At 36.9% G+C, this 19282-nt stretch overlaps 1 protein-coding gene across 2 annotated transcripts; it reads right to left on the reverse strand.

Moving 5' to 3' along the window:
* Positions 1 to 2807: 2807 nt before the first annotated feature.
* On the reverse strand, positions 2808 to 6967 carry LOC144973331 (uncharacterized). Of its 2 annotated transcripts, none has more exons than XR_013645528.1 (3): positions 5114 to 5431; positions 4106 to 4229; positions 2808 to 2843 (listed from the first exon to the last, which is right to left on the reverse strand). XR_013645528.1 is itself a non-coding variant. In XM_078915625.1 (3 exons), the coding sequence occupies exons 1-3, from the start codon at positions 6824 to 6826 to the stop codon at positions 4091 to 4093; spliced, it is 369 nt and encodes a 122-aa protein (XP_078771751.1). In that variant the 5' UTR covers positions 6827 to 6967; the 3' UTR covers positions 4033 to 4090. The 2 variants fall into 2 exon arrangements, 1 of the variants encoding a protein (XP_078771751.1); XM_078915625.1 differs by lacking the exon at positions 2808 to 2843 and adding an exon at positions 6707 to 6967 and having other exon boundaries at positions 4033 to 4229; positions 5114 to 5223.
* Positions 6968 to 19282: the final 12315 nt, after the last annotated feature.

The following is a 19282-nucleotide window of genomic DNA, read 5'->3' on the forward strand; positions in this document are numbered from 1 at the left end:
CACACATTGTCTCTATGCACAATATATAAGAAGTAATTTACACGAATATTAGAAATATTTAAATTGTCAGTCAGGGGGGGAGGTTTGGGCGGCTATGGAAATGATTAGATTGATCTGATGAAAAGCCAAAATATTATGAAACGGGAACTGCGTGGACATTGAGTAAACAGAGGGACCAGCAGAAAGGATGGTTTCTACAATGTAGTGATAAAAAATATTAAACCAAGAACCTAAACTAGAATGGAACGCACAGTAAAAACTTGAGGAGAGAGACTAGAAATTACAATTGAAGATTAAAAATGAAAGAAGACCATCATGCGAATACAAAGGGAAGTGGACACTACAAACTAAAAGCAGTCCTCGCAAAACCAATTCGATATTCTATAACTCTCTTCATAACGGGCACATTGATAATGATAGTATTCCAAACAACCTTCACATTTTGTCATCATTCTCTCACCATCATCATAATGCTTGCACTTAAAACAAACTATTCCTTGGTCCTTTCTAATATCAACTCTGCGCATCAACTCACTCCATCCCGTAATAGTGAACAAGTCCTCCAAACATTCAATATCTTCACTCAATAGTACAGCTCCTAACCGCAATGCATCCTTCAGATCGCAAGTACTATAAAGCACTCCCCTCAGGTTATTGACTTCATCAACAGCTCTCCTTAACATGAACTGCTTTTTCCTTTCCCCAATAATGTAGAAAAGGGAATCAATCCAGTTGCCTTTCGCTTTCTCCGTGTGAAATTTGGCTTATTTTTAGGCCTACCTCTTACACGCACCGGTTTTAGTCTAACATCACTAAAGAAACCAAATTTGAAAAAAAGACAGGAGAGGAGCTAGAATGGCCGCAAGAGGAGATGTAATATTTATGGATGTCGACTCAACAATAGGAGGTGGAGGTACAACGACAGGAAGGCTAGCCTCAGCCATAGGAGAAATAGCATCAACAACAGAACTTGCTACAACAGGGGGAATAGTTTCAACAACTGGGAGATCAGCCTTGACATCAAGAGGACTAGTCTCAACAAAAGGGGGATGGGCTATAGAAAGATGACTATCCTCAACAATAGGGGCACTAGCTTTAACAACAAGAGGAATATCCTTAACAACAGAAGAACATTCCCCAACAATAAGAGAACTAGCCTCAACAACAGGACTAGCTATAACAGCATGCTCAACAAAATTACTGCAGTCAATTCTGGAGTGAGAAGGACCAGGAATATCTTCGCTGGAAATAGCATCACCATCAACAGAGTGGTGATACAGGTCACTGGATGATGAAGTCCAACTATCAAATAAGGAAGAAAGAAAATTCATTTTCTCATCGAATTCTGCATTCCCCAAAAGACTCAGATAGTTAGACATTTTATTGAAGAAAGAATTTGCCTTGTTAAATTTCGCCTCTCTTGTCCTTATTCTGGGAGCTTTGGGCAAAGGAACTTGGTGAATAGTAATTTGAGACGTAGCGTTTGATGGAAGAGAATGGCGTATACTTGGTTTGAATCTATGTCCTTCAGGAAGACGAACATACATAGGTAATGACAGATGAGAACGAACAAAAAAAATATGCCGACAAGGTAAGTCTAAATTCTTGAAAAATTCACAAGAGCACTCAGATGGAGATGCAATGTAGGACTTTGATTGTCTGGACAACCGAAAGGTATTGTCAGAGAGAGAGTGAGATCTGATGTCATAGCTCAACTTGCTCATTAGAGAATATTGATTCAATATGATAGACGCAGCAAAGGGAGTTACATCATCTCTTATAGCGTTAATGACAGGATTGCCACAATCAACTGCCCTCGTATTCATCAACCGGAGGCTTTTGAAAGAAAACAGAAAGTCAATATCTCTATCAATGAATAAGAGATCTTGGAGGACATTGGACAGTTTTTGAGCACCTTTCACTACTCTTTTAATTGTGGCATGGTATGCCTCACAGTGGTTGGTAGTGGTGACATGGAGTTTGACAGTGTCCACCAACCGGTGGGCAGCCCACAAGTGAGGCTTACTGAACCAATGAGTATTGAAATAGTCAAAAACATGAGAAGGCAATACGGACTGAAACTTTCGTAAATAAGACAAGTAGCCCTCCTCTGTTACTTCTTCTTTCATGGCCATGAAAATAGAATGAATAGTAGAAGTCTGAGAAGAAGACATATTCTTCTTTTTCATTGCCTTTTTTATGGCGTTAGAAACATGGAACGAGCACAGAATGGGTTTGACATCGGGAAAAAACAGACGAGAGTGCCCCGATTTCGGAAAAATCTTTATCAACAAAGATACATGCCGTCTTTGAGAAATCATATGATTCCTTCAAAAACTTCAGAGGTTTGACCATAATGTCCCGTTCCTCAGAATGCAAGAAAGAATGCAGGACGGGATGGCCTTTGCCGTCTGCATCAATACACATAACAGTGAGAAGAGGCAAGCAAATATTATTAGTGTTGTGAGTAACATCCATAATAAGTACATCACCAAAATGAGATAGCAATTCTAACATTGTAGAAGTCTGATAGGTCAGACACATAATGTCTCTGAAATGGATATCATCAGAAGAAGAATCAGTAGTGTCGACAAAATGAGTATCTACCCTTCCCCCCTTCATGACAATGTCTGCCAAAATTTTTTCGGCTGCCTGCTTTTCTTCACTATCAGACAGCCGATATTTTTGCCGCAAGTTTTGAATATCTTTTGGCGTCGGTCTAATACCTTGCTCTTCTTCAATGGCTGATATCAATTCCCTCGATGATAACGATTTAAATTGGAGAAGAGTCGTCACTAAGTCAGTTTCTGGACTCGCCTCATTTCAGGAAATGTTGTTAGAACCTGGAAAAAACAAGCATTATTATTATTATTATTATTATTATTATTATTATTATTATTATTATTATTATTATTATTATTATTATTATTATTATTATTATTATTATTATCATTATCATTATCATCATCATCATCATCATCATCATTATTATTTCTTCTTCTTATCATTATAATAATTATTATTATTATTATCATCATCATCATCATCATCATCATCATCATCATCATCATCATCATCATCATCATCATTATTATTATTATTATGTCATTCCAATAACATCACCTATATCATTTCTTACCACTGATTGATTCTCGAATTTATCGATTTGACATAAAGAATTATCGTTTTGTGCTGTGGCAAAAAATTCTAGAATTCCTACGTTTATTTATTATTATTATATTTTGTTTTGTTTTGTTTGCTTGTTTATTTTGTTTTTAATAGAAAGGATAATACGGACGCCTCAAAATAGCTTTGCTATTACGCTACAGTTAAATCGTTTTTCCCCAGAAAATTAAAGGGTATAAAAAATTGCATATCAAGATACAAAATAAACTTGCGATCTATCACGTGCAAGTCCGTTTTCGGAGTTAAATGTGACAATCATCTCAGATAGAATAAGGATAATGTGTGCAAAATGGCCTCTCCGTTGTATCTGGGTTGTGGATTAAAACCTTGAAAGTTGTTACACCGTAGAATTCCCGCTGCCTGAATGTCCAATAAAACTTACATTAATATCAAATTCGTTATTCAGAGCGCCCGCTATTTTGATTACAATATGACTGTTCATCTGTTTTGTTACTTCATTCTGTCAACACTATTCGCTTTTTTTTTGCGTAAAGAGACGAAAATATAACGAGGGGTTGATCGCGTGATTTTGTTTTACTCCAGAAAATAATGATCTCAAATAGGGTTTTTCATCACAAGGCTGGGGTAGAAATTACAAAGAAGTAGAAGGGCATATACGTTGATAGATTTTGAAAATGTCAATAAATGACAAGGAAACCAAAATTCTATTGTGGTGGTGTAAAAGAAAATGTGACAAGATGTTTGGTCCATTTTTTATTGGCGAAATTTTAAGTAAAGTGAGTTAATATTTAGCTACTTATAGATACAAGAAGGAACGTCATGGCTTTTACTGAACATTGCACATTGCTGTTTGAAAAACAAGGGCGCATTCATCAAAAGGGCATACGTAAAATTTTGAATACTTGCTATGAATTCAAATATTTAAAGAAACTAAATTGTGCCTTTAAACTGTACTTACGGATGCAGATGGCGTGTGTGCATCATGAGTCAGATTTGCTTCAATGACTTCAAGGAACCAAACACGGGCACTACTCCTACGGCAACATAATCGTATTTTAGCCATGCAGCCAAGCTTGAAAGATCTGAAAAAAATGACACAAATCATTGCCGTGGACAGTGCTGACTGACTGAATGGGTAATAATGGAAAAGTAATTATGCCTATGGTAATGATATGATATGTTTTGGACGACACTTGTTTGGTGTATGAAGGAGACAAAAGAGGAAGAAAAATCACACTCCCATCCCTTCCTAAAATTTTACAAAAGAAAGAAAAAAAAAGAAACAAACGAACAAATACATAGGGCAGCTTTGCTCAGCGGTTCGCGCCGTTTGGCCATGACCCTAGCTCACTTTTGGGCGCTGAACTGCGGCTGATGCCTGGGTTGTACAAGTCTTCCCTTGCAATAGATTAAAAAGACACATTTCTCCTTGTGAATGAATAAATGGGGAATACTACCTATTTTCTATCTATGTAAGAAAGAATTTTTAAAATTGAAAAACAACTAACAAAGCCATGAGAAAAAGCCAGAATATAATGTAAATTTGAACGCGGGGGGGGGGGGGGGGGGGGGGGGAGCTACTGATGCCCTTTTCGCAACGGCACCATAAGATCCCGTCGCCTGGGCATTCCAGGAAGGAATATAGATAATCCATCAAAGAGGATGTCTGATGTCAACAGGAATCACCAATGTTGTCCAAGTGAGCAAATTGGGATTAATAATCTTGCCCAAGGAAAATAACGAAAGTGCCTGAAGCGGGAATCAAAGCCGGGACAATCGGGATCACAGTGCAATGCCTTAAGCATTCGGTCAATTCGTTCCGCTTGTTGTCAGATGCGAGAGTAAACTATTTAAAAATTCGATTTTATGGTAATGAACAAAATTCCCGTTTGTTTGTAATAAGAAGAAAAGTAGTTATTATATCATTTATTTGTTTACAAAATCACATAGAAAATTTGTACCTTACCTTTGAATAGGTCTGAGACCTTTAGATTCGGATTTTCTCATTTTTCCTTGCTTACATTCGAACATAACCCGTTCATAAACTATTGTGTTGATGAAATCTGAGCACATCACCTAAGATAAATATTATGGAATAATATCATTGACTACATTATTTCAACACCGAATATATGCCTACTTACAACAGGACAACAAAATCTATCGGTGCAGTAAGCACAGATCAGAAAATTAAAATGAAGTACACATAGACATGATCAACTAATCCGAATGAGAATGAGTAGGCTACAAATACAAATAAATGAACACACTTCGTTAGCGTGAAAATGTACATTTAAATTGAGGAGATAGGCCTAGATCATATTATTATGTTGTAAGGAATTGTAAACGAATTTCCTTTTTTTTTTTAGATGAATAAATTATATATTATTATTATTATTATTATTATTATTATTATTATTATTATTAATATTATTATTATTATTATTATTATTATTATCATTATTATTATTATTATTATTATTATTATTATTATTATTATTATTATTATTATTATTATTATTATTATTGGATTCACAAAAGCCGCGTTGTTTGATATTGAGAAAGCCTACTCGCCCTTGCTTACTTTACGGTGGGTGCTGCACTGCGGCTGACGACTCGATTATAACAGTTATCAGGTAGAATAGATTATAACTGAATTATTTTTTTTTACCTTAAGCGATGATTTAAGAGAATGTTATATACTTATTTCAATATATCGATGTTGAAATGATATGCATATATCATCATGCAATCAAATATACAGAAAGACAACAGTGTGAGGGTTTCTTCAAAAACCTTGCTTGCAAACTGCCGCTCGACTTGCAAACTGCCGCTCGAATTGAATAGTTATTTATTTATTTATTCATTCATCTATTAATTTATTCGTTCATTTATTTATTTAATTATTTATTCATTTTGTCACCAATGCTATCATAAATATGCCCTTTTCATCAATAGATTATAAATATTAGATTATATCATATTAAACAAATTTTAGACCATTAGGGGAGATCTGAACTGCGACCCATCGTCTCAAAACGGTATTATGTCGGAACGAACCAGATGCTTAAAAGTAGAATTTAATGTGAAACTGGTCAAAAATATAAATTGTTGGCATTAGCACCCCAAAATATGGTTGCCATTCTCCTCAATAGCTCATATAAACTCAACACAAGTCTGATATTTCTGGCTATAAATTCAATTTTCAACATATTAACCAACCCGACTTAATACAGTTTTGAGACGAGAGGTCACAAATGAGATATTGCCCTTTAAAATCAAAGAAGGAAAGGACGCTTGGCATGTGAAGAAGAACAAAACAACTAAGCATTGATATAGATGTGATGCGTTTTATAAATGTGTATTATTTTTTATTTCTTTTAAAACTGTAGTGTATGCTAAATGTAGATTTAAATAAATAAAGGATTAATAAAAGGCATTAAGAACAAATGGGCAGCGAAATTATTTTTTTTAATAATGAAAAAAAATTGTTTTAAATAGAAAAAACAGCGGGAGGAGGGGGGGGGGGGGGGGCTATTCTGTGATAATAAAATCTTACCTTTTTGCAATCCTTTATAATGAATTTCACATTTTTCGCATTTTCATGAAGCCGTAATGATTTTTTGAAAGCTTCATATGAATCAAACCTTGCTCCAACGAAAATGCTTTCACGTTCCATTTTGATTTTTTAACGATTGAGCAATGGCTTGACTGGAAGGATGATACTGTTTATCCGGGAAGATTTTGTAATATGGGCGCACAAAAAAGGCCACGGGAGCAGTGACATATATAGGTCACTGTAACAACAATGCGATTTATGGGAGGGCGATAACCTTGAATTTAATACATATAAAAATGCGGTGACAAATATAAACAACAGCCTTTCCGTCAATTGCCCTTTACGTATTTCACGCCTACCTCATTAGCATAAGCACCGAAGGTCGGCTAGACACTTTTTAAGAATACGTCCTGAAGGACGAATAAGCACTCCGTATTTCGACCATATTTTCTCACTATAATGATAATCAAATTTAGCTTGATGTGAAAAAATATATAGGTGAGAGAATGAGACATGATTTGACAAATTGGAATATGCGAAAAGGATATGAACTACACAAAGAATAAAGATAAGAACAGAGAGAGAGAGAGAGAGAGAGAGAGAGAGAGAGAGAGAGAGAGAGAGAGAGAGTGTGTGTGTGTGTGTGTGTGATTTAAATATCAGGCATTTTGCCAAGAAGAAGAAGAAGAAGAAGAAGAATTAGAAGAAGAATGCATGTTTAAGTATTTTCATAAGTCTATTTTATGCTTGACGCATTGAATAACCAAGTAAACAACGCCCTGGTCAGATAAACGTAATCCTGGGCTCAACCTCAGTGTAACCTATAGAATAGACTGTTCTGTTCTGTGGTCATTCGGTCATTGACTTTTCTCATTGTCGCTTGACTTTCAGACATTTTCTTTTGATCTTGACAAGGGTGGATTTGAACCCCAATAATCATGTTAAATGTTCGTAATCTGCATAGATATCTTACTTTAATCATTTTTTTCTTCTTCTCCTCCTCCTCCTCCTCCTCCTCCTCCTCCTCCTCCTCCTCCTCCTCCTCCTTCTCCTCCTCTCCTCCTCCTCCTCCTCCTCCTCCTCCTCCTCCTCCTCCTCCTCCTCCTTCTTCTTCTTCTTCTTCTTCTTCTTCTTCTTCTTCTTCTTCTTCTTCTTCTTCTTCTTCTTCCTATTTGTTGTTGTTGTTGTTGTTGTTGTTGTTGTTGTTGTTAATGTTGTTGATGCTACTCTGCCGTGATAGGGAAGAAAGACGCATATCGGTATCTAGGTCAAATTGACATTTTCTGGGATTCACATACTTGAGAGAAAGGCGCATTTTTCTATCTGGGTTTGGTAACTCAATCGTTGAAAATAAAAAAGTTGTTTCATTATGAAAATATGCGACTTGACCTAATTTGGTTTAAATTCGTTTCGAGGAATGACAGATCGACGCATATTGAATGTGGATATGACAGAAGGTCGCATTTTGTAATATGCGTCTTTTTCTCTTATTCGTCCACCGAATGACATAATTTGTCTTTCACAAAAAGACGCATTTCGGATATGCGACTTTCTGCCAAGACACTTTACAAAAATTAAGATATATGCGTCCGTTTTTATTACGACTGGTGACGTTGAAAAGAACATATCATCGTTCTCCAATTTTCAGCAAATAGTCAATCATCAAAGACGTACGAGTAACTTGCTGTTTTGGTGTGAATTCTTCATTTCCTCGGGTGAGTTTTATTTTTTTCCTATTCAAGTGATCAAAGATTCTATGTATATAATCATATAAGTACTTGTCATATATTAGTGAGGACGTTTAATAATTATTTGCGATTGACGGTTTATCTGTGTTTGTGATATTTAACTTAGACAAATGTTGATTTACATGCTAATAGCACTACTGTTATTGTTATTACGTGTACTATATTTGTGATTATTATTATGATGACAATTATTAATATTAATGTTATTATTATAATGATCATCGTTATATCACTATGAAAGTAGAAGTTGTAGAATAAGTAGTAGTCGTATTAGTAGTAACAATTAAAGCATGTGTATGTACATTAGTAGTAGTAGTAGTAATAGTAGTAGTAGTAGTAGTAGTAGTAGTAGTAGTAGTAGTAGTAGTAGTAGTAGTATCAGTAATAGTAGTAGTAGTAGTAGTAGTAGTAGTAGTAGTAGTAGTAGTAGTAGTAGTAGTAGTAGTAGTAGTAGTATGTAGTAGTAGTAGTAGTAGTAGTAGTAGTAGTAGTAGTAGTAGTAGTAGTAGTAGTAGTAGTAGTAGTAGTAGTTCGTAGTAGTAGTAGTAGTAGTATTCTAGTGTATCAAATAGACGCCCACCCCCCATCCATTAATTTTCGGAATTTTCGCGAATCTCCCCTCCCTCCTTTTGATCTCATTAAACTTAAAATTTATTCTTAAATATACAAAATAATGTCCTGTAATTTGCTGTGGTTGAATTCTTCGGTCAAACCCCCTTCATTGGTGAAAATGAACACACCCCCACCCCCTTCCATCTCCCACGGCGTTCTACCAAAGTGCGCACCCCCATCTTTCCATTGAAATTTGTCCAAACTGCGCACCCGCCTTGCTTGGGATCAGGACAGTGGGAAAAATAATAAAACCAATCGGGCCTGAAAACCAACCTAGGACTGTGTCGGACTCGGTACCTTCTGAATCAAAGTGAAAACCTTAACTTCTGAGACAATATATCTCTAGCTATGCATCCAATTAGCCCTCAATAACATGTTTCAATATTCTTTTGGGAAAGGCAAGCAACTGTAACTCAATATCATATCATAACAACGTTACTTTATGATAAAGATTATTTTAATGAATAAGTCCACTCCCGTTCAATTTTTGAATATCCATATTTATATCTCTTTCATCAGATATGATCGAACCCCTAAAAGAGCCACCGGTACCTCCACCTCAGCCAACCCAGATTAAATAAATCATGACAATCAGACTCCAGTGATTCAGATATTGACATTCCATTGAAACAGCTAGCTCAGATCTACAGTGAAACCTCTATCAGGAGGAATTACATGATGTATGAGTGTCATAAAAGCAGAGAGGAAAAGATTTAAAGAAACCACGGACAACAAGAAAAACGGAGGAGACGAGCTAGATAGGTTTACATAAACACCGATACGAAAATCTGCAGTACAAGCATGTAAACTGGCTGTTGAGATTAAAGAAGCACGTGCAAACGATATGGATTTTGTATTGAATTTACCATTGAGAAACAAAGTTTAGATAGTGACTCAGAATTTGAAATGTATTTGGAACTTGCTTCTGAATATATTATCGCCGAAACTACTGCCCCTAGAGTTCCATTTGCTGAAGAGGAAGAATATATGTCCGAAACTACCACGCCGACATCCTTTACCGGTTTAGGAGAAATAACTGAAGGAGAGCATGTTCCAGGTATGTCATCGATTATAGAGACCACGATAGCAGAGTGAAACAATAACTACACCAGATCTAGAAATAGAGACAGTGTCTACTCACTCAAAAAAGAGAAAGCACAAGACGCCGATACAAAAAGCAGACTAGGAAATACACAAGCTTTTGCGAATGAGAGAAACGCATTCGGTCTTGGAAGGTTGTGCGCCGACCTGCTCCAAAAAATGCCGTGACAGATTCTTGGAGTACCAGCGACGGGAGCTTAACAGATGTTTTGGAGAGAGGATTGGAAGGACCAGCGCAAAGTTGTACGGACTTGGGTAAGTAAAACATAATGCAGAGATCAGAACGAAGGCATTGCCTAGTCATGTACATGCAAATATACAATGAAACAGGAAGATGGAGTCTTCCATCCCGTGTGCAAAAAGCTCTTCCTTACTACTCTCGGATTCAAAGCTAATAATGGCAAACTGATAAGGAGCGCTTTCAAGGATGTCGGTGTTAACGAAAACAATGTCATAGAAGTACCCCTTGTTGACAATCGTGGAAGTCATAGTCCCTGGTACAAGATTGACCACACCATTATCCATGAACACACAGAGAAATATAAAGCAAGAATTTTTCATTATAGACGTGAGCACGCGCCTTTCAGGAGATATTTACCATCTGATCTGACCATCACTAATATGCACGAAAACTTTTGCGCAGTCACTGAAAAAGCCATATCAAAGACACTCTACTATTCTGCATTTAAAGAACTTAACATCTCACAAGCTGTGCTTGGTCAAGAAGAATGTGAAAAATGTAAGTCCTTCTTGTAGCACAAACAACTATGCAACTGTGAAGAAAGGTGTGAACCGTGTGCCGAAAAAAATCATCCATCAGGATGCAGACAAGAACGAAAACACCAACACAGCCCATCCAGTGTTTGCCGCTGATCTGCAAAAAGTAATTTTTTTAACAGAATCATTTTCACAAGCAGATTGGTCTTATTCAATGAGACATTTCCACCAATGGGCTGCAAAAAAGTGAAAAGGACATTGCCGTGATATGGAATGAATCAATTTCAGGACGAAAAGATGGAGACATTGCATCAGCTTCTTACTATTTCCTAATATATAAGCGCGATGCCGAATCTGTGACACTCTGACTGGATAACTGAAGCGCCCAAAATATAAATTGTACCCTTTATACTATGTTACTTCATCTTGTAAATGATTAGACTACTACAAAAGCAAGCACCATCACAATCAACTATTTCGAGCCTGGTCATACTTTTATGGCAGCCGACTCCACCCATGCCGGAATCCAAAGAGTTCTGAGACAGAAAGACGGCAAAATCTTTGATATCAATGAATTTGAACAATGTGTCGTAGAAGCAGGCTGCCAGACAATGCCGTTGAGGTTTAATGACTTTGCCAACTGGGATTCTGGAGTCAGTAGTTATCTGTTGAGCAAAGCTGACAATCGTCCCTACCTAGCTAAGATTGTTTGTGCTGAATTCAGGCGAGGGTCACCAAAGACACTCTTCTTCCTCGTAGCTTTGAAGAAGATACCTTCAACGAATGTGACATTCTGAAACGCGGATATTTTTTGTATGCCAAAGTTTCGTACAAAACCCCGGGGTGTAGGATTTACAAGAAGGATGAGATCGTGAAACAACTTGTGGGTTTGACCCCCCCCCCCCCCCCCCCAATAGATGAAAGTACTGGATAGACCTACCAACCAGCTCCACGAGTAAAAGTCTTTGCAAATCCTACAAGTGAATGTCCTTTCATCATTCATTGACTAGTTGGAAACGTTGCTCTTCCAAACCATGTGTACGAGCATGCAATTTTAACATCTAAGTAATGATACAATTCATTATCTAAAGAGAAGAGATGGAATACAATGTGTATGTGATAATAGTAGCAATGATTACAAAAGCAAACTCCATGTTAGTGAACTATAACGAAAGAGGGAGAGAAAGAGAGTTAGTACTTATTATACAAATAATGCTAATCAAATCACTCCAAATGAAAATACTATGAAAATTTAAATGACTGGTGCGATTGTTCTTAAATAATAAAGAATGTTCAGCTTGATATCCTAGATATATGTTTTTGATTGGTTTCTTCCGATTATTCTAGGGACCTGTGATTATGATGTTTTTGCTTATTGTAGCTTAACATTGGGCGATATGCGTCCTCACATGACACTGTATATCAATATGCACATTACCGCTAAATTAGCCCATGTCTATGACAATCAGACGCAAAAAACAATATGCGTCCCTTTGTCACACACTGGATACAGATCCGAAAGTGCGATGGACGCATAATATTTTTGCGTCTATCTGTGAAAGACATGTGTCAATCAATTTTCAATCATGGATTTGGCAAAAGGTCTTTTGGTGAATTACACAGTTGATACAAATATTTTGGTTTTCAAGTTCCATGAATAAAATAACAAAAAAAGTTATCTTTAATTACCTATTAATTCTTTTAGATTCGAGCCAATAGTTACAATGTTATTAAGTAAAACAGTTTTTTGCGTTTCCTGAAAAAGTAGGTTTTCCCGTTATGCGTCTTTTTCTCATATCACGGCAGTACTATAATCGCTTTTGATAAACAAACTAATGTGACCATTTATATAGTTAATACCATAGCATTATCGTGGGTTATGCGTCTCACGTGCGTTACTTATTTACTCCCCGGCATGTAAACCCAAGTCCCACTCGACACCGTGCAACTGCAAGTCTCAAGCTGGGATTTCATTGTGTGCTTACACTTAAAATAATCTTCACTAGCCAGGGACTCATTCACATTAAGTTTTTAAAAAGTTTCTGTTTTTGTTTTGGGTTTTATTTTTTTGTTTTGTTTTGTTTTGTTTGCTTGTTGTTATTTGTTTTGTTTGTTTTGTTTGTTTTTTGTTAGGTGTTTTTGTTGTTGCATTTTTTGTCTTGTTATTGTTTTTTTTTTATTTTTTTTTTGTTTTGGTGGAAGGGGGGGGGGGGGTGCTATTCGTTTTTGGGTTGTTTTTTGTTTTTTTTGGGTCTATTTCTTGGGTTGTCTCTATCCATTTAACAGTGATTGGGTAACACAGTGTATCAGGTATGGCGGAAAGTACTTTGAGATATTGTGATCATCATATCCACGGGATAGCAAGTTTTTGTTTCAAAACGATTCGACGCTGCAGAAACTGGGCTAAGCTCCGGCTTTATACGCCTTCCTGCTTCCTGTATCGATGCATTGCGTTTATTTAAAAAAAAAGAAAAAAAACAAAACTTCATAACATTGCCAGCCAGATATAACGTACCAACACACAAAACTCTGTGTAACCATGAACTTTTATAGATAGTATGCGCTTGGCTAAGAAACTCACAACATTGCCATCCGGAAGTACAATGGACCCACATAATACAAAACTATGTGTAACCTTGAACGTTTATAGTCTGGCTAAAACAGTTTAGTGAGAATTACTCATAAACGCGGATGGCAAAAAGCAATAACAAAGACCTGAGTGACGTCATCTTCGTTCATATTCTGACAATAATAATTGCTTGCTACCCTTTGAATAGGACACTCGTCTATCTCAAATTACTAATCTAAAGTACAAATCTAACAGACTCAGCTACCCATTCACTGATGGGTGGACAGGAGAGGGAGGGGGGGGGGGGGGGGGGGGTGTCAGAAAAAAAAATCTCGTCTGCACCCGGGATCGACCTTAATCTTAGTCCCTTTGCGTGTTGCTCTACCAACTGAGCTATCGGGACCCCCATATTGTGAGTAGTTTACCTAAACGCATAGCATCAATATATCCCTTTTCTATTTCTGTGCAGTTCATCTAAGTACTAACAAGGTTATTGGTTAATTTTTCTGTAATAACCAACGGTAATATACTTTACACACATCTTTAAAATAACAGCGCAGCCACTCGAGGTCCTTAATTATGCTAATTTAAACGTTATTCCGCCGAGTATTAACCTTGCAGTACAAAATAATCTTAAATCGTGAAAGGGTTAATGTCTTAAAATAAACCAGATATTTTGAAATCGAGTGCAGGTTCGGTTTATGTGTCGTGCTATATAGATATCACGAAGATGACGTCTTTCAGGTTTTTGTAATTGTTTTTTTTTTTTTATTGCCATCCACGTTTATGAATTATTCTCACTAAACTGTATTAACCAGACTATAATTAAACGACCAAGATTACACATAGTTTTGTGTGTTAGTCCGTTATACTTCCGGATGGCAATGTTGTGAATTTCTTATGCCAAGCGCACACTGTCTATAGATAGTATTATGCGCTTGGCTAAGAAGCTCGTTACATTACGAACCGGTATAACGGACCAACACTCACAACTGTGGGTATCCATGAACGTTTATAGTCGGTTAATACAGTTCAGTGAGTTTTGTGTGTTGGTGCGTTATACTTCCGGATGGCAATGTTATGAGCTTCTGAGCCAAGCGCATACTATCTATAGATAGTATGATCTTGGCTTAGAAGCTCACAACATTGCCATCCGGAAGTATAACGGACCAACACACAAAACTCTGTGTAATCATGAACTTTTATAGTACGGATAATACAGTTCGGTGAAAATTACTCATAAACGCACGGATGGCAAAAAACAACAGCAAAGTCCTGAGTGGCGTCAACTTCAAACTATCTATAGATAGTATGCATTTGACTAAGAAGCTCACAACATTGCCATCCGGAAGTATAACGGACCAACACACAAAACTCTGTGTAATCATGAACTTTTATAGTCCGGATAATACAGTTCGGTGAGAATCACTCATAAACGCACGGATGGCAAAAAACAACAGCAAAGTCCTGAGTGGCGTCAACTTCGAACTATCTATAGATAGTTTGAAGATGACGTCACTCAGGCCTTTGTGAGTTGTTCTCACTAAACTGTATTAACCAGACTATAAAAGTTCATGGTTACACAGAGTTTGTGTGTTGGTCCGTTATACTTCCGGATGGCAATGTTGTGAACTCCTTGGCCAAGCGCATTCTATCTATAGATAGTATGCATTTGACTAAGAAGCTCACAACATTGCCATCCGGAAGTATAACGGACCAACACACAACACCATAATATTTAACCATGAACTTTTATCGTCACCTGCTTCGGACCGGAATGTCCAAGGTTTGAGTCCTGCTCTGGCCGGCGCATCGTTGAGTCCTCGTAAAAGACTCTTTACTCACATTCTCTCATCGTGCTCGCAGAATGAGTACCTGAACGTAAACAACATTCTCTTTGTTCGAAAAAAAATGTAGCATCGCTTCACAGGCATCATGTCTCGTCGGACATATTAAATGTTGTTGTTGGCTAGGGATCCGCTGTTAGGCGCTTTGAACATGTTTGGTGGATATTGCTCAATACAAATGCTGAAGTTCTTTTTTATTCTAATGACCCATACATAGCGTTCCTACAGTCGTCCCAAATTATACTTTTATTTTTTTAACGTGAACTTTTATATTGCGCTATATCGACTAAACGTGCTCAAAGCGCTTTACGAATACATATATTTTGGCCAAAGTATTTTAACACAAAGAACTGGCTAAACGCACTGAAATTGAACCAGTATCTGAATCTGTAATGAGGAGAAAGTAGAAGTGGACTGGACATGTCCTCAGAATGGGCCGCCCGCTGGAGAGCTGGAGGAGGAGCATCGAAAGAGAAATGAAAATTAGTGGTTTGTCTTGAGGACAGATGACAAAAATAGCCTCCAACCGAGAAAGATGGCGTTCCACCGTGTCAGCCTTATTATGTGCTGATCGCATAGCATAAATATATCCCTTTTCTATTTCTGTGCAGTTCATCTAAGTACTAATTAACAAGGTTATTGGTTATTTTTTTCTGTAATAACCAACGGTAAAATGCTTTACACAAATCTTTAGAATAACAGCGCTGCCACTCGACGTCTTTAATTATGCGGATTGTGCGGCTATGTGGTCTAGTGGTATGACACTCGCTTTCGGATCGGAAGGTCCTGGGTTCGAGCCTCGCGCTCTGCGCATAGTTGAGTCCTTGGAAAAGGCTCTTTACTCAGATTCTCTCATCGTACTCATGTGTAAAATGAGTACCTGGCCGTTAACAGCGTTGTCTTTGTCCGAAAAATTGTAATAACGCCTAACAGGCCTCATGTCCCGTCCTACATGTTAAATGTTGCTGTTTACCAGGGACCCCTTGTAAAGTGCTTTAAGCACATTTAGTGGATATTGCGCTATATAAAGCTATTTTTAAAAATCAAGTACCAGGAGGATAAGAAGAAAATTTGATGTGGTTTTACAGCTCTTGCGGCATCATTAGGCCATTTCAGCACCAGTTAAAGCAAAGATGACTGAACGCTACGCTAGTTATTTCAAGTCTCTTTGGTAAAAGGAAGACGCTAAAGGAATAGTTGTAGATCTGAAGTTAAAAGCACCAAAGGAAATCTAAGACAGAGAGGACTGCTTTGCGCTTAGCCAAAAATCTCCATGTGTGGCCGTAGCCATCGTGAACTAATAGCCTGACACTGAACAAAAAAATGACGTCAAAAGACAAGTCTTTGGCCACAAAAGAAAACAAATCGTGAGTTGTATTCAATAGGTCAACCAATGGAAGCACGACTGACTACTCACTAGATGCTGCACAAACCTTTAAAATGACGTCAATAAACGGGTAGTGCAGGGGGAATTAACCGCGCCTCTTGACCTTGACCCCCATTTGACGACGGTCATGACACGGATTCGGTCATTCATGCAGGGTTGCCAGTTTGGCATTTTAAATGCCAGATTCCAAAAATCTGGCATTTTTGAAAACCGTTTGGCATTAGAAAAATCATTTGGCATTTGGCATTTTCATTTGGCATTTTCTTTTCTTGTATATTATTCTTCAAATGACACCTTTTCTTAATTATTTCTAAACGCGTAAAAACAAATCTCTTCACATCGGAAAATTTTGCTATTAAAACTCACACCCTGAACTAGCCCTGCCTCCCTCAGATATTCACTCAAATTCAGCCCTCGACAAGTATCCTCGTAAGTTTTCTGGGAATCTCCTGCAAAACTCGTGAAAATTTGCGTCATGGTCGCCTGTTAACCCCAACAGGAAATTTAGTATAATTCAAAAAAAAAAAAAAAAAAAAAAAGAAAGAAAAGAAAACACGCAAGCCACCAGGATATGATAGTAAATTGTCTATCAAAAGTGAGTAGTTTTCTTAGTAGGGGTGGGAGTCAACAGACTTTGGCATTTTTTTGAGTGTTTTGGCATTTTTTGAGTCTTCCCCTGGCATTTTGTTGAAAAATAATCTGGCAACCCTGCATTCATGTTGGTTTCTTTCTATATCTTACACTATCACGATGGCAGTCAGCGAGCTCCCTGAGGATATTTCTCAAAATTATTTACTATATTTGACATCCTGGCAAAAAAACACGAGAGGAAGCTTTTTGCCTATAAAAGTATGTTAAAATATTTAAAAAGGAGAACGAAATTTTTGATGTTTTTGCTTCTGTTTATCGAAGCCAACCGAAGAGCGAGAAGCCCCACGACGTGAGTTTTGAGGGAAAAGAAGGCAGTGGATGCCTACTGCTCATACAAAGCAGGGTAAGTGTTCAATTTTAGCTGAGTTTCATTTTTAAAACTACTGTTTAAAGTTACAATCGATTTCTATTTTTCTATGCATCGTCCTCTTCTGCAATGTGTAAATTATCACGACGCTAGACAAGTCATCTCATCGGTCAGTCAGTCATGTGGGTTGTGAAACAAGATTAATTTCAATGAAATGTTAAATGTTAGGTGACGTATATCTTTTTCATCTTGGTCTTCATGAATTCAGTTTTGTAGAAAGCGTTACTACATAAAAAAGTGGTGGGGATGGGAGTTAAGCGAACGTAAGTAAAGGGAGAACAAAAGAGTTGTACTGTCATGTGTAGGCGAGTTAGAGTTGTGTTTTATGTGTGCCCCCTGTTGTTTGCATTGGCTCAGTAGAGCATCCGCTCAATCCGATTATTTAAAAAATATCTATATATCTTGTTTTATTGATAGAAATAAACAAACTTAAGTGCCCTTATTAATTTTTTTAAATCACCGGTATACGATTATCAGAATTACTAGTACTAAGTTCATGATGACAATGATCACTAAAGTCTATTTTTACAAATTTAATCTAATTTTAATTTGCATCACATTAAGTTGCCTCTCTCAGTTTATGAGTGCCAAAATGATGGGAAAGTATTTCATTTTTACATCGATTCCATAATTTCTTGCATTATTTAGTCTCACAAATATCTATTACTATTGTTATCATTCTTATTATGATCATATCATTATCATTATTATTATTTTTTTTTATTAGCATCTTTAGTGTATCAATGACTATGATTTGATGCCCAGTTAAGGATTTTAGTTTTCTCTAAAGTTCTTTCCACCATAATTTTTCAACTGCTTCTCTAGGCAGTTGGCCCTAAATAAATATCATTTCAGTCTTTCTGAGTTAATCATTTCAGGGATTTGGTACAGAGAACTTTAATTAGATTAAGAAGTGAAAGAAAAAAAAAGGAAACATGCTTTTTATTATATTTATATTTATAAAACGCAAACATAAAATTTGTGGACTGGGCCATCAGGCAAAATATGATGCTTTAGAGTTAGAGACCAATTATTATTTATGCTATTTCAAGGGAATCAATTACTAAGTCAGTTGAGCTATGCGGGAAATTAAAATAGTAATATTTGTGACTCACCGCCTGAGAAAATATGTTGGGAGTGCGTTTGTAGATGCAAAGAATTGAATTTATTTACAAAAATTTTGTTAAAAATTATTGGCGCAGCATCCACTAAACGTGCTCAAAGCGCTTTACAATGGGTTCTGGGCCAACAGCAACAATTAACATTTAGGACAGGTCATGACGCCTGTTAGGCAATATTACATTTTTTGTTTCGGACAGAGACACCCTGTTAACGGCCAGGTACTCATTTTACACCTGAGTACGGTGAGAGAATGTGAGTAACAAGCCTTTTCCAAGGACTCAACTATGCGCTGAGTGAGGCTCGAACCCAGGACCTTCCAATCCAAAAGCGAGTGTCATACCACAAGACCACATAGCCGCACGAAAAAATGAGACTTGGATTAGATTAATTTTTAATTGCGGAGAGTGAATGTAGTTTATTGATTTATTGCAGAGTAATTATCTAAATTTTAAATA

The sequence above is a fragment of the Berghia stephanieae genome, chromosome 5 (genome assembly GCF_034508935.2).
Source record: "Berghia stephanieae isolate SIO BIC M18660-M18661 chromosome 5, UCSD_Bste_1.3, whole genome shotgun sequence".
Classification (NCBI taxonomy): Eukaryota; Metazoa; Mollusca; class Gastropoda; order Nudibranchia; family Aeolidiidae; genus Berghia; species Berghia stephanieae.